We start from the raw sequence: 16,612 nt of genomic DNA, 5'->3' as shown, positions 1-16,612 counted from the left end.
GTATTGTGAATACTAGTAAGAAAATGCACCAATTAGAATTGTACTAACAAATCATCACCAAGAACACAAACGTCATGTTTCTTTTAACTGAGTGCACTGCCAGAGTTTTTACACACAAAACACACAAGACTCAAACTCACTGAACTCAAAGCCATAATTGCTCCTTAAAGGAATAGTTCCCCCACAAAATGATCATTTGTACATCATGTTCTCACCTCGTGTTACTTTGAATTATTGAAGAAAACTTTGATTTTCCCACATGCCTCCCTCGTGAACAAACAATTAAAAAAACAGAGAAAGATCTTGATGAATTGACGTAAAGTGAGCCGCGTTTAACATCAGAAAAACTACATCAAAACATCCGTTCACAAACTCTCTCACAACTCGTGCAGAATAATCCAAGTCTCCTTTATCCTGTCGTGTGCTCATTACTTTACAGACACGTGACTTTTCACGAGTGCACGTGCAAGCGAGCGTGACACTGTTTGTGTGTGTGTGAAGTGTTTTAAGGTTTTAGGGAAAATGCATGTTTTTGGATTCTTCGTTCACCGTGGAGGCACGTGTGAAAATCAAAGTTTTCTTCAAGAATTTAAGGAAACACGGGTGAGATAAAGAAAACGGGATTTTGTGGGTTTTAAACCTTTAAAAGAACTCCTTGTTTGACCTCTTGGTAAAAGCTGGATACACAACACTGACATCAAAACATCCTTTGAGTTAATAGGACAAAAGTGTCTCTTTACACATCCAGCTAAAAATGTAATGTTTTTTTCCAGTACAAAGAAAGTATGAAAACATAAAACAGATTTAGGGAGGAACAGTTTATTCAGTTATATTTACAAGGCAGAACCAATTATGGATCATCTTTCCCATTTAAATCTGAGCAAACATTTTACAGCAGACAGATGATAGGCAAATCATTTGCAATATAAATATTGTGCTTTTATAGTCAGAAGGAACATTTAGACTTTTGCGAAGGTCATATCAGCCGTTTCTATGCAAACCTTGCTTGTTATTTTGGGTGTGACTTGATGTAGTAAACCTATAAAGTAAAATAACTACAAATGTAAAGACAATACTTTACATTCCTTCACTTTTTATGGATTTCTTTTAATCATTTGGTTCAAAAATAGGCACTCAGTACAGCAAACAATAATGAGCTGTTTCATCAAGGATGATAAATATTTGATGAAGCTGCTCAGGTTTGAAGCGGGACTGAAAATAAGTGAGAAGTCGAATCTTTTCCTTATTATTTATGTATCACAAAAGGCAAAAGAATTGAGATGGCACTTCAGAAACATACATTTCATTGTTCTGTACTAAAGAAACATAAACATGTTCATGCCTTACTAACAGCTACACGACTGCATGTTATGCTACTTAACACAAAATATACTTCAGGAGACTTTTCTCCTCTAAACATAACCGAATGCAAAAATGCAGAAATGCAAAAATGCAAAAATGCAGGCAGGAAATGTAGTTATGCATTTTACAAAAATAAAAATTCTTTCTCCTCTGCCCTCCTGCTACAATATATATAAAAAGATGGAAGACATTAGAGAAAATCTAAAATAACCCCAGAAAATGTTCATAATGCATAAGGATGTTTGTGGTTCCAGATTTTCATCAGAAACAATCACACTTAAAAACATAAGGTGATGTCGCTCTGCTGGAACAAACACAACTTCTTGAAATCACAAACTAAATCTCAACATAAACGACATTAACTTTATGATTCTGAAATAAGAAAACAATTTCATTTCAGAGGCCGCCGACAGAGAAGTTTCCCATATGAAACGGATCAATAAGAATTATAGATGCACAATTATTATGCAATCATATGTACAATGTTTGTGTATTTTGTCTTGAATTGTGGCCACTTTGATGTGAATTTCATACAAAATGATTGCAGATATTTTGTATATGGTGGGTTAGTACTATATTTATCTTACATGACGTATATGTGGAATACATGGTCTGAATATTAATGTAAAGCGGATTTGTTTAATGTTGTATGATATCTATTTATGTGGCCATTTTACACAAGCATATTTTTTTACAACATATGATTCTTAAAGATTTTCTCATATGGGGTTTTCCAGGCCACAAAATGCAAATATTGATCATGTTCATGCATTTTCTACGCACAAGATGACTGAGGCACATCATAAAAACAAGGATGTTAGTACGTTTGGACATTTTCTAAATGTCGTACAGCAAAGGAGAGAGCTTGAGAAGGCTTTATGATACAGCAGGCAATATGAGGCAAAAAATAGCAAAGAAGGCATCTGATGCATTATTATTTACATCACACACACATTATGTTCACACGAACCAGAATATAAATGTGTGTTTGGTCTGGTGGTCACATACTGACCCAAGATCAGCATCTGCTACATGATTATTTTTGCTGTAAGACGTATTTGAGTTAAATCTTTCATAACATACAGTATGTACAATACTTATATCTCCAATTGTAAGATTTTCTGAAATTTTGATGCAAAATTCTGCCTTTTTTGTTGTTAATTTAGTAAATTTGTTTTATTATTAAAGCAACATTATGTAACTATTTTACCTCAAAATAACAGCTTCAAAATCATTTTGATGCTACACTGACGTGTAAGGGGGAGAATAGTGTCTGGATCAAACTGGATCATATTTTATTAAGAAAACGTTTTTCTGGTTTTCCCTCTGATGTCCTCTAGCTGCTCCGTCGCGACCCTCTGTGATTTACGGAGTTTCCTGATGGACAGAAAGCTTTAATTGTTGCTAAATTAACGCTAAATGCTAACAGTAGCCGTTAGCTCAGTTAGCTGTCAGCTCAGTTAGCCGTTAGCTCAGTTAGCTGTCAGCTCAGTTAGCTGTCAGCTCAGTTAGCCGTTAGCTCAGTTAGCTGTCAGCTCAGTTAGCCGTTAGCTCAGTTAGCCATTAGCTCAGTTAGCTGTCAGCTCAGTTAGCTGTCAGCTCAGTTAGCCGTTAGCTTAGTTAGCTGTCAGCTCAGTTAGCCGTTAGCTCAGTTAGCGGAGCCGGGTTAGTAATATTAGCTGGCTAGCTTACTTGATGATTCGCTGTTAGCAAAGTTGTTGACAGTAATGTAATTATAACAAATGCATGTGTAACGTTACAGCTGTCCATATTTAGGGAAGCGGTGTAAAAGTGATTACACTCTGAAAGTGTAGGGGCGCTAAAGCACAAAAATACCGAATTAATATTATTATTATTATTATTATTTGTCATTTAGCAGACGCTCTTATCCAGAGCGACTTACAGTGAACTATGTTCATTATGTTGCTTTAACAAAAAGTAGAATTGCAGCATTTTAAAGCTGTACTTCTTCAAATGAAGTAACAACATGAGTTTTGACAATTGGAGTTACAAGTTTCACCCAACATTGCTAAAGTCAGTTATCTTTCTTCAGTGTTCCCGTTACGTCTGTGTTGCATTATAGACTGAGAGTTTCTGATCTTCCAGAGCCTCGCGATGATGCAATATTACAATGTGAGCTACACAACAAGTCCGACTACACAGCAGGTAAATGAATCGAAGAACCCAACATTAGTCGTCATGGTGAAACCCTTCCTGTCGCAGAGCGGGGTCTTCCTTCGTACATTTTCAAGTTGCAATATGAAATCCTCCGGCAGGGAGGAAGAAGGGTTGCTTCACACGGGTGTAAATCGAAAGGTTCATGCTCCATACGTCTGTCCCACACTGAAGAGAAGGAGATGTGTGTGGGGGATTAAAGCATCACAGGATATTAAGAACATTTTGCTGCTCTGGTATCATGATATGGCAATCGAGAGAAGCTGCTCTGAAAAGCTGAAGAACTAGTCTTCCTAACGACAAAGCATCAATGCAAAACATCACAAACTACTACGGAGGATTATCAACCGGATGAACGTGAATCTGAATGCAAATGAAAGTTTAGAAAGGCTACAGTTGAACCCTCTGTATGGACCAACACAACCTGCACAAATAACACAAAGTCCTTCACACCACATTCACGCTGTTTGCTGTTTGCTCCCCAACAATAGACAGTTTTCTCTCCAGAGGCCATTGTGCTTATGCAAATGTAATAAATCTCTTTGCAATAGATGCATGTATTTATCTTTACCTCTCATTGTTTCTTTGTAATTTATTCTTCGTTATCTACATACCCATGGCCTCAGCTAAAACCTCAAATATACTTGAATATTCTGTTTCATTATTTCTGTTAGAAAAGGAATGTAATAATAAATAATAATATCTTTTGTTTTCTTGACAGGAAGTGACCTTCTGACGATTCCTCATATTTTATTCACAGTTTTGAAATCTACATTGAGTAAGTAAATGTTTGGCTCTTTTCTTATTTCTTATTATCGGCTGATGCTAGTGAATCTGTGTCGGTATGTAGCGCAGGAGTGAGTCTGCTCTCCTCAGTTGGTATTGTTTAGAGTTCCTCCACAGAAACAAGACAAAAGCTTTTCCTGAATGAACAAAACAACAGTGTGTTTTGTTCATTCAGGAAAAGCTTTTGTCTTGAAGTCACTAAGTGAATATTAAGTAGCAGCTGGTTGGAAATCACAAATTCCAGATCTCAGTAATTCATGAAAATATAACAATTTTTACAAATGTTTTCTTTTTTCTCAAAGAAATGTGTGAACAAGTGACATTATACATATAAGGTGTTTAAATACACAAAAATGCACTTTAACAAGAAATACAAGCGTGTTTTAAATTACCTTCAGCCGCGACGCTCGGTCCTCATAATCCTTGATTTACAAACATTGACTTCGGCCTGAAAATGAGAAAGAAATGCACTGAGAACTTTTAGAAAGTTGGCGGGATGACAACAAACTAAAAACAAATGTCCCAACTACCTAAATGTTTATGATTTTAAAATCCAGGCTGAAGCAATACCTCTCAGACTTTTTAATTGGCTCCTGTGGGACTGACTGCTGCTCCTGTTGTCTGTGCTCCTGCTCCATCCTACACACACACACACACACACACACACACACACACACACACACACACACACACACACACACACACACACACACACACACACAGGGAGAGAGAGTTATTGTAGTCATTTGGACTCATTCCCATTTACTGTAGAATCTACACGCAGCCACTTAATTCAAGCTAAGTGCTTAAACCACAGTTAATTTCGAGGACAATTCTGTACAAGCAATAAATATGTATGAGTGAGCAATCTTATTACATTTATGTTACCTTTCTCTCCGTGCTTTAATCCTCTCCTCGTCAAATCTGAAAATGAGTAACAGTGTTACATCCTGCAGTAAATCCAAGCCCTTTTATTTAAACACATTGGACTTGTTCTCAGTCAGAGTTACACGACTGTTAGTTTTAATAAGCAGGAGCTGCAGCATCACTGCGGCGGCTCGTGTTCTCCACCCAGTGTTCAGAGGTACTTACTGCACCACACACTCGGGAACATGGACGTGCTCCATGGGGACGATCTCTGCCAGTTCATCCAGGCTGTGCACGTACTGGATCTTATTCATGAACTTCACACTGCAGAGGAACACACACACTGTTACAGTCGCTGCATCACTGATGTCACATTTACACAATCCTCACGGTTAAAAGCAGATCTGTTCACTGTCAGTGCCACAAAAAGCATTGTAACTGTGTGTGTGTGTGTGTGTGTGTGTGTGTGTGTGTGTATTACCTGATAAAGGGCCTGGATATTGCCAGGACGGTGCGTATGAACCAGGTGGGATGAGCGATGACCAAAGACTTCAGGTTCTTCCTCAATCTGCCATCACAACACAAACAGCATCAATAATAAGTCCAGTCAGTGAACACAGTTCTGTTAGTGTTTACAAAAATTTTTAAGTAATACTTCACCCACAAAATGTGTTACCCTAAATTCCTGAAGAAAACTTTATTCTCGTACGCCTCCACGGTGAACGAAGACTCAAAAAAGAGAAGATTCTAGATGAATGGAAGTAAAGTGCATCAAAACATGAGTTTACAAACTCTCACAACACTCGTGCAGAATCATGCTTCGTGTGCTCACTACTTCACAAACACAAGACCTTTCACTGCATTAACACTTTGGCACATGTGCAGGCACGCTGCTCGCGTACAAGAGTTTCAAACAGGACGGTTTGTAGTGAGCACACGAAGGATACATGAGACTTGGATTGTTCTGCACGAGTTTGTAAACTGATGTTTTGATGTAGTTTTTCGGCTCCATTTACTTCAGTTCATCAAGACTTCTTCTTCTTCCCCTCTCTCTTTGTGTCAGTCAGTAACACCATCATGCATTTCCATATATCACGGGTGAACAGGGCGCAGCAGCTAAATATAGCTCGGTGGGCCCGACTCATATTTCTGTGTAGAACAATAAGTATTTTATACACATCGTATATCCAGTTTCACACCTCCTGTCAATCATCTGGTAGCATTTCTTGAGCCAGCTGATGCCGGGCATTTTGTTCCGAGGAGTGGCTCCGTTCATGTAGATGATCAGGTAATCTTCAGCCACGAGCATCTCCAGACTGCTCACCACATACCTGCAGGGGGGGGGGGGGGGGAGGCTGCTCATCAGACAACAGGCGCACAGATACATTGAAAGAAGAACTTTTTAAAAGATACGTTTTTGCCTTTTATTGGATAGTCAGATCCAAATATAAATAATAATAATCAGTCAAATTAATCTTTAACTTTGTTTATTGTGTGTTTTGTCTCTTTTTTTGGCAAATTAATTGCACTCTGAGGTGGGGAGAGTCTGAAACTGTACAAGAGTGTACAAAAAGAATAAATATAATTAATTTTAGGGGTGCTGGATGATTCACACGATATTATGATATGTGTATTATTAACATGGTATCAATATTACATATTCTTTTTAAATATCACGGTATATTGCGACACCCCATAATATATACGGTATATATATATAAATATATGTTTTACTTTATATACCTATATATATAAATATATTGAACTTTTTATATTGTAATATTATTAATTTAGTTATTTATTCAGTTTTGTTGTTTTTCGGTCGTCTTACCCATGTGGGGGGAGGGGACATTTTAAAAACAAATATTTTAAAGGCAAATAAAAGTTGATGAATGTCATAATATACGTGGATAAACAAGAATACTATGTTTGTATACTTGTGTTAAAATAATCCACGTCCAGGATGACAGACGCTGATGATTTAACCTCCAGTATTCAGTATCTAAGTCACTCACAGGAAGAGGTTCTCCATGATGTAGTGGTAGTTTGCACAGCTGCTGTCAGGCAGGTAGCAGGCGGAGAAGACGATGATGGCATTAAGCCCCTCGCCATAATAACCTGGAGGCAGAGAGTTTCAGTTAAACGTGAATAAAGCTTCTCTGCTCTCGGGTTAAAGATACGATGAGAACTTTACTGATCCCACACCGCGGAAATGCACTTGTTACAGTTCAAGAGACGAAGAACACAAGGAAAAAAGATACTACAAGTAAAAGTCCTGCGTTAAACATTTGACTTAAGTAAAAGTACATTTATTAGCATTAAAATATATTTAAAGTTCTCATTCTGCACAGTGGCCCATTTCATAATAAATATATTATATTATTGGATTATAATTATTAATATACTGCAGGGTAGCTTCTTTATTCCACCAAGTGATCGATACACTTCATCTTATCTATAATAATATTTATTTTATTATTTGCTGATTATATTGTGTATTATAAATCAGTCAGCTAAGCAATACTACCAAATACATTTAGTGGAATAAAAAGTGCAATGTTTGCCTCTGAATTGTAGTGCAGTAGAAGAATAAAGAGGAACACTCAAGTAAAGTACAAGAACTTCACATTTCTACTTAAAGTACTTGAGTAAATGTACTTAGTTACTGTCCACCGCTGCATACGGATCTTATCCATGATGGATAATTGCACCCATAGGATGGATTTATATGTACTATAAAGTTTGCAGAGTTTGAATAATACTTGAAACCATCATTCACGACATATTCCTGTCCCTTCACTGACCTCCGTGTGTGATGACCCGCAGGTAAGGTCTGATGACCTGCATGTCGATACGATGCTCCTGCTCTCCGATGATCACCGTCCTCCAGAGGCGTCCGTTGTTGGCGTTCCCCTCCTCGCCCGCTTCTCCTGAGCCGCCGGCGGGACCCGCTTTAGCCGAGGCCACCGGGGCGTCATCTGGACGGACACATAATGTAATAATGTTGCTTCTGTTCACACATTAAACATTTATACATCTGTTTATACAACCTCTTCATTCAAACCTCCCCGTATTACAGTGTTTCATCTCACGTTCTGTTTTCTCTTATTCTGTTCCGTATGTATACATGTGACTTACTCCTGCACGGTATTATTGCACCATTATGTCTCCTGCATTATTTTATTTATTTTTATGTCTTGGGTGTAATGTACGCTGTCGCTGTTGTGCATGAAAATAAATCCTTTTAATCTTTTCTTATCAAACTATATTTAGTGTTTCGGCAATTTTTGTCATGATCTTGGTTCTGTTTCCTGTTTTATTTTGAAATGTTCCCTTCCCCTTGTGTTTTTGCCTTCTCCCCAGGTGTGTCTCGTTCCCTCGTTAAGTGTTTGTGTGTATATGTCTGTCCCAGTGTTCCTTGTCTGTTCGTCATCGAAGTGTCGCCCCCTGGTGCCCCTGGTGCCCCTGGTGCCCCTGGTGCCCCTGGTGCCCCTGGTGCCCCTGGTGCCCCTGGTGCTCCTGGTGCTCCTGGTGCCCCTGGTGCCCCTGGTGCCCCTGGTGCCCCTGGTGCCCCTGGTGCTCCTGGAGCCCCTGGTGCTCCTGGTGCCCCTGGTGCTCCTGGTGCTCCTGGTGCTCCTGGTGCCCCTGGTGCCCCTGGTGCTCCTGGTGCCCCTGGTGCCCCTGGTGCCCCTGGTGCTCCTGGAGCCCCTGGTGCTCCTGGTGCCCCTGGTGCTCCTGGAGCCCCTGGTGCTCCTGGTGCTCCTGGTGCTCCTGGTGCCCCTGGTGCCCCTTGTTACTTTGTGTTTTTGCTAGCTTTTATATAGACATATATAGAAAGAAAACAATATGTACCCTGAGACTAAATATAGTATGATAAGAAACCTTTTTCTCAACTAAACGGTTTGAAAAGGTTTTTCCCCAGATTTCTTTTGTAAATATATAAGTGTATACTCGTATACATTACAATACATATCACATCGACACGCTGCACAGCTCTTCCACTTTAATTCAAATATTATTATTATTGTATTTTCTTTTTTGCACATTTATGTTTCTTGTACACATTTCTTCTCTTTCTTTTATAATGTTTTTAATATATTTGTCTTCAATATTTGCTCAAATTCTCTCACTGCGTATTTTACACCAAGACAAATTCCTTGTTTGTGAAAACTTCTGATTCTGATATGAATGAAATGTGAAGTTTGATGTTTCAGACAGAAATCATAACTTTAAAGCTGCTTTCTAAAGGCGTCGTGGTTTAATAAGGGACAGTGGAAAGTCGTCCGCGTGCGTGTTTAACCTCTGACCTTCCCACTCCAGCTCGTTGCCGTTGGTGATGAACTCCAGCGAGTCCGTCTCGTCGGGCGTGTCCATGTCGTCCACGTTGATGTCCAGGTCGTCCGGTGTGTCCAGGAAGTCGTCCGACAGCAGAGAGCCCTCGCTTCGGTCCAGGGACAGGCTCATCTCCGGGGCAATCAACGTCCGGCGTTTACGGTGGGACGAGGACACGCCGCCGCCTCCCGGGGGGCTCACAGCCAGGCAGAGGGGGGGTGCTGCAGCAACACAGGGAACCGTTAGTAATGTCAAAAACTACGAGTAATTAAACTGGTGCACAGAAACTAAGTACATTTACTCAAGTACTATTTTGAGGTACTTTACGCGAGTATTTATATTTACTTAATACTTCTACCACATTTATATCATATTCTATATTTATATAATTTACTTATTCCTGCATTATTATTGCATTAATGCATTTTGCATTGTTGGAGAACAACTACACTGCTGCTCTTTGAATCTTTGAATCTATTTGATAACTTTAGTTACTTTAAAGATTCAGATAATAATACAAAATATAATCAACAAATAATTCATCAGGTATTATTATAGGTTAAGATGAACTTTATCGTTTGGTGCAGTTCACAAGCTACCAGGCAGTATATATATATATATATATATATAGTAAAAATAAAAGATTTATTATGAAGCAAAGGAAAGTATTATGATGACATATTCTAACCCCCTTTGTCTAATCTGCTTTAATCTACCTATCAAATCTGTATTTACATGTTTTATTATTATTATGATTATTTCTATGATTTTCTATGATTTTTTTAAATACACATTATTATTATTTTTTTTATTATTATTATTATAATATATTTATTTTTGTCTGTTTTTCCCCTACTTTTTTCATAACTTAAAAGAAAAAGCTTTTGGAATAAAAGTCATACGATATGGCATGTTCTTTGTTTTGTTTTATTTATGACAAAATAAGACATTAATGCAACAATAATTATAATCCTATAATATAATTATATATTATTCTGAAATGGGAAATTGTTCAGAATGCATACTTTTACTTTACTTTAAGTACATTTTCATGCACATTTCTTTTAGACCAGTGCTCAAGTTACATATTCTTAGCTTATGCTTTAAAGTATCTTCCCCAACACTGCTCATAAAGCAGAGTTATTATGGACTTTATTAATGACCCTCGGTGTTACTTACAGGCTCTGTCGTCTGAGAGACCACAAGAGGGATCCATGTCTCCGTACTCTGGCAGAGGTCTGGAGGGAAACACATTCACAGGTAACAGTGCTGAGCTTGTTGAGTATCTGCAGAACAATCATTACTCTTAAAGCCAACCTCAACTTCTGGCTGATAACATTTGTTGTTCTGTTCTCCAGCATGCAGTACTCTCTAAAGCCTCGTTTTGAGCGCATGGATCGGCGTCTACATTAGGTTTTAGGGACATTTTGCGAGGAGATTTAACGTCCTGGTCGGGGGGGGGGAAGTACATTCTGAAAGTACAGGAGCTTTCGTTGTGGGGTTTGCAGGGATGTCCATCGCCCTGGTCCCGTGTCATGTTGCCTTTTCACACATCAGTGGACTAATTCTCCTAATCTCCGCAGGTCTTTATGGAAACGCAGACAACAATGGGCTGAAGGAACCTTTTCAGTTCCTCGGAAAATGTTAAATTTAGCAGGAACTTTTCGGTGTAAACGCAGCTCAACTATTGCGTCACAATAAAATGTAACCTTGGCGATTAGGATGATGTTCAAAGCACCAGTCAAGGCTTGGGTGTCACTGATCTGGATAAGCACTAAAAAGAGGAGCAAGGACAAGAGGGTAGAGATGGTAATTAACTTCTCTCTGGGGAGAGATGGAGATTTCAGGGCTGCCAGAGGGCGTGAGGGGGGGGGGGGGGGTTAAAGATATGTGAGTGGAATAGAAGAGGGACGAAGAGTCTGGTGCAGCTCTTTCCTGCTTCTTATTTACTGCTGATCATCCTCTGCATATGTTTGCATGTGCGTGTTTATTCGAGAGGACAGAAGTGCTCTTTTTGCATATGAGCAACAACAACAGGAAACATCGTCGTGGTTGAAGAGATGCAGAGAGTTACAGCTGCAGTCCTGTGTCAGTGAGTGTGTGTGTGCTCCTCCTGAGCTTCACACTGGCTTCAGCTCAGAGAAACATGCACTGATGATGAACGTGTTCGACCCTTCCCCCCCCCCAGCACTCTTGCAGGGATTACTGGTCCAACGCTTCCTTTGTCAGACATAAAGCCAATTCTATGAACACATTTATGGGGATTTCTTCTTTAAACAAAAGCAAGATAATCTCTTTTGATCCTCCGGCTACAAAACAACAACAGTACCGGGATGAATCGATGATGCTTACCTTCTGGAAATAGCACGGGGCTGCTGTTGTCAAAGAGCTGTTTAACCTCACACACCTTTCTGTGTGCTTTGCTTACTCATCCCCTGCCTTCTCAGCTGATGACAGACAGTGTGGAGCAGAGCTTCTCTCGGAGGCTTGATGATTCTTTTCTTCCTCCGTCTTTAACCAAAACCTGCCACCATTTTCCTGGCGATGCTGTGTTGTTGATCGCAGTTGCGTCACATGACGTAGCTTGAGACCATTTACAGACGGAGCTGCACCTGCTCCCTGGCTTCCTGCCTCCCAATCTGACGGAGGAGGAGGAGGAGGAGGAGGAGGAGGAGCGCTGACTGTCAGCACACTTCTCCTTGCTCTCTTTCTGCCCATCAAGCTCTGCAGCTCCACTTCTGAACACACTTTCTAAATCCTTCTGTAGCATCTTTGTAGTGCATCAAGAATAAGGAGGAATAATAAGTGCAATATTGATGCATGTCTGCAAAGAGCTTGACAAACCCTGAAGTATGTGTTTGAGTAAAAATAACCTTTGAAACTAGAACAAGTATTACTCGGACATATTGCGTGTGACGGCCATGAAGCAAGTGACAGTGAAATACACCTAAACTAAATTCCTGGTGACCAACAACAGAACACATTTTGGATACGGAAACATTTACCTTTTGCAATCAGAGATTATACTAAAGAAATGTAATTACATTCATCCCAAAGACATTAATCTAGCCCAAGATCTGCAAGAAACAGGTACTCCCCTCCTACATTACCTTTCTCTTTTTATTTATTCATGTTTTAATGTTTAGTTTTTTATTATACAGAAATGTGCAATGAACTGTGAAGTAAACAATGTCCTGGAATATTATGAAAAAACAAAGTATTTAAAACAAATAACTTTTCTTTCTCTCTGTTTCTCCTCTCACTGTGAACATGACATTAAATACCTTGTACATTAACACATTAACACAATAACCCCGCACCATCAGAAACATAAGAAAATGTTTATATTAGGCTAAAACTAAAAGTTGAACATAAACAGCTTCTAAATGCACCCAGACTACACTACATGGTGCCCACACTTCAATAAACCGTTTATCCCATAATTAACTGCGTAATTAATTCTAAATAATGAGCTTTTCATCCATGAATTAAATGTGCTGCATATTCACCAACACAAGAAGAAGCCATATAGCTAAAGGCAGAAACACAGAGATTAACAGCAGCTCAGCTGTCTCAGAGTTATCCACAACGTGTCTCTATCTGACATCATTAGAGCAGATTGATAGATGATGAGAAAGTAAAGGATCCCACCTGGGGAAGTCTTCATCCTGCCACTCGTCTTTCACTTCCAAGTTCTCCATTCGTAGCGTTGCCTCTGTGGTGCCCATCCCTCGGAGAGGAGCGCCTGGAGGTGTGAAGAACAATGTTTATCAAATAACCCCATTTACAATCAATGTCTCCATGTCTGCACTGCAGGAATGTTCCACCGAGACAGCAAACAGCAATGTTGGAGAATCTTTATCCATATAATTATTGGATATAATTTGGGAGCTGTAACTGCTCTTTAGTCACATGGTTTTTATCCCCCTGCCCAGAGGAGCACATGTGAGCGGCATGTGACCCGGACAGAGCCCACTCTCTGAGCTCAGCTCTCCTCAAAGTCAGATATCACGTTCAGTTTTCTTCCTGGCTGGATTTTAAGAGGCCGACGAGGAGACGACATGCACGTAATCCTCCCTCTCTGCTGCCTGTGGGATCTCCACTCACAGGCTTTGTGTCACCCATAAAACAAACTTCCAATATTCATTCATTCGTTTGTGCTCAAGAGATTCAAGAGAAGTCAAATTTAGGGGAGACCGGGGTCGGTTGGCACACAGCTATTTTGTAGTCATTTGAAGGTCACAGAAAAAAAATCAAAATGTGAAATCAAAATATTTCTTAAACACCTGAAAGTTACTCAGATTTCAGTTTTAAGTATAGAAAGTAAAAAGAATAACCTTTGCACAAACCTACCTCTTCTAAAACTGCACAGCTCTTTTAATTCCAGATATATTGAACATTTTATTTATAGTATATTTTCACATGTTATTGTTTTATTCTTCTATTCTATATTTATGTGTTTTGTACGTATTATTTAATAATATTTTTTAATATTCTTATTGTATTTCAGAATCAGAATCAGAATTCGGTTTATTGCCAAGTGCATTTTCACATACAAAGAAGTGTGTAATGTTGCAAACATAATTACAAACAACAGCAAGTGTAGAAATATTGTTAAAAAATTAGAAAATCAAAAAATGTGTACAAGAAATACAATAAGTGTGACAAATAACTGTGAACAAATATGTTAATGATATCTGAATTAAAAGTGGAAGAGCTATTTGATTTTGTACTATGTTCATGTTCTACACCAATAGCTAACTGAATGTGAAAACCTTCAGGTCAATAAACCGATGACTTATTATTAAGATCCTCTCTTCTGAATGACAGGATGCAACGCTGAAATAAAGAAGCAGTGTCACAACACAATAGTGACACTTAAACAGCAGAAGGTCTGTGAGCGGAGCAGCAGGAAGACATTTAATTGGACTTTATTTCTCTTTGTAGTTCTTCACTCACGCATCTAATCCACTATGTCTGAGTGACAGAGCATTTGTGTTGCAGCAGCATTAACGCAGTTTAGAGTGTGTTAAGTGACCGCAGCCAAAATAAATACTGTTGTGGGAAAATAAAATGCAAACAAACCCTGTGTGGTGCAGACACGCGTGTCAGCAGTGCATACTGTTGAGCACAATGATAAATAATGCAACATGTGCTCCTGTGGTATAATTACTATAAGGAAGTGGTTCTGGTGGTTTTGGCAGAGACACTATTTCATTTCTGCAGGCCTGACTTTACATTAGCAAAGATAGGAGATTGTACCATGAATGGAAATCTACCAACACTTCACTCTCTTGTCTTGTAGCAGGTCATGGTCACATGTAATCCAATGTGACAGCAGCCCGAGAAAGAAAGCAGGTCAGTTTAATCAGAGCGGAGAGCAGAAGAAATCAGTGGTCATCATTTATCACACATGAATGTAATTATCAACAATCATTTAAAGGTATAATATGTTATATTTCTGCATTTAAATGTTTTAAAACGACTACACCTATGTTTTGATGTTTTGATGAGCTGTGTACTCATATTATCCCAAATGTTTCCAGAGAAATGTGAAACTGTAATGAAGGTAAATGTGTTTCATCTGGTCGTATCCCCTTGGAGCGTCCCTCAGCGTTGTCTGCCAGAAGCTTCATAAATTGACTTTTTATCCAAATGAAGCCACATTTTTACCAGACACTCTTTAGATCTTGGTTGCTTTTAACTCTTTATTTTAACCAGATGAAGGATTTTAGTCCTCAGACGTCTGGATCTTAAGTTATCAGAGAAACAAGATGGGCTAACGTAAGCGGCAGCCAAACAGCATCAGAGAAAATTCTATTTTTTAAAGTGAAACTGCTTTATTCAGAGTTTTTACTGGTTTTAATCAGCTGGTGTGTTTGTTTTGGAGAGGAGGAGACCTCTGCAGATAATTCGGCTCCAGGTAAAAAACCTCCTGAATGACGAACAATTAAGGAATCCTGACCGGGAGAAGCTGACTGCAACGTCAAACTCGCATGATCCCATCCTACTTTACTGCCACCAAACTCCGTCTTCTGTTATTGTTTTGATTGAGAGCCCCCTAGTGGCAGAAAATGAAATATTGTGCATTTAAGGTTTTTACAACATACTGTGTGGAGAAAATGAAAAAATCATTGCACATCATTTACAGAGTAAAATGTCAGCACAGCCTTTCTGGGTCATCCCAAATGTTACAGCCTAAAAGGGGAAAACACCCTAAATGTATTTCATGTGTTGATGCATGCAGTCAGTCTAAGGTGTCTGCTTTGTGCAGCATGCAGAACAGAAATGCACGGACGTTATACTCACATGAGCGGTGTGAGATCCCCGTCAAAACCTCTCGCTGGTCCGCGTGTCCTCCCTCCTCCTCAGTCACAGATGCAAAGATCCGAGGGGAGAAAGCGGGGGTCAGTCTGAAATTCCTCCTCTTTCACTGCTTCAGATGAACACATGCACTCATGCACACAGACACAGTGTCCTCAATGTCAGACGCTCGCCAGCAGCAGGTGTCTGCATACAGGGGGCACCTCTGTGCTGCCGGACCCCCACCCCTCACCCCTCTTCTCCTCCGCCTCTGGCCACCTTTGTTGGGGAAAGACTAGTCGTGAAGAGCGAGCCGACAGCAGTACGTCCACACCAACAAGACACAAAATTCCTTTAATCAGAATGCATCTGCTCTGGCATCATGGTCTCTATCTCCCTCTCTGCAAATACCTTTGGAGTATCTTTTTTTTCTACTCCTAAATATCAATTAAAATCCTTCTTTAGGGGGGAATGTGCCCCAGCCTCGGTTACTCCTTTAGATAATCCTGCAGTTGTCTTCAGTGGTCCTCTATGTGGCTGCTGTTCCCTGGCAACAGCATCTCTATCTCTCTCCATCACTAGCTTCTCCCCTCCTTCTCTTGTAAACCCCAACTCTCCCCACACATTAAATATTCATCCCCTTACTTCACTTTCACCCAACCAATCATATCCCTGCCCAGTTTCCCTGCACATGGCTGCTCATATAACAGGCCTCCTTATATACAATTTGGGCTTTTTTTGTGCCTCTGGTGGTATAATCACGCCATATATATAGGTTAATGTTATT

At 39.6% G+C, this 16,612-nt stretch overlaps 1 protein-coding gene across 2 annotated transcripts; it reads right to left on the bottom strand.

Moving 5' to 3' along the window:
- Positions 1-1,870: 1,870 nt before the first annotated feature.
- Positions 1,871-16,377, bottom strand: atcaya (ATCAY kinesin light chain interacting caytaxin a). Of its 2 annotated transcripts, XM_029429968.1 has the most exons (13): positions 15,832-16,377; positions 13,174-13,267; positions 10,702-10,760; positions 9,498-9,743; positions 7,995-8,168; positions 7,206-7,308; positions 6,390-6,521; positions 5,672-5,758; positions 5,416-5,514; positions 5,212-5,247; positions 4,894-4,962; positions 4,716-4,771; positions 1,871-3,705 (listed from the first exon to the last, which is right to left on the bottom strand). In XM_029429968.1, the coding sequence occupies exons 2-12, from the start codon at positions 13,248-13,250 to the stop codon at positions 4,738-4,740; spliced, it is 1,116 nt and encodes a 371-aa protein (XP_029285828.1). In that variant the 5' UTR covers positions 13,251-13,267; positions 15,832-16,377; the 3' UTR covers positions 1,871-3,705; positions 4,716-4,737. The 2 variants fall into 2 exon arrangements, with proteins under 2 accessions (XP_029285828.1, XP_029285829.1); XM_029429969.1 differs by lacking the exons at positions 13,174-13,267; positions 15,832-16,377 and adding an exon at positions 11,875-13,117.
- Between the last annotated feature and the right edge of the window lie 235 nt (positions 16,378-16,612).

The sequence above is a fragment of the Cottoperca gobio genome, chromosome 4 (genome assembly GCF_900634415.1).
Source record: "Cottoperca gobio chromosome 4, fCotGob3.1, whole genome shotgun sequence".
Classification (NCBI taxonomy): Eukaryota; Metazoa; Chordata; class Actinopteri; order Perciformes; family Bovichtidae; genus Cottoperca; species Cottoperca gobio.
This window is presented reverse-complemented; position numbering and strand designations above follow the sequence as displayed.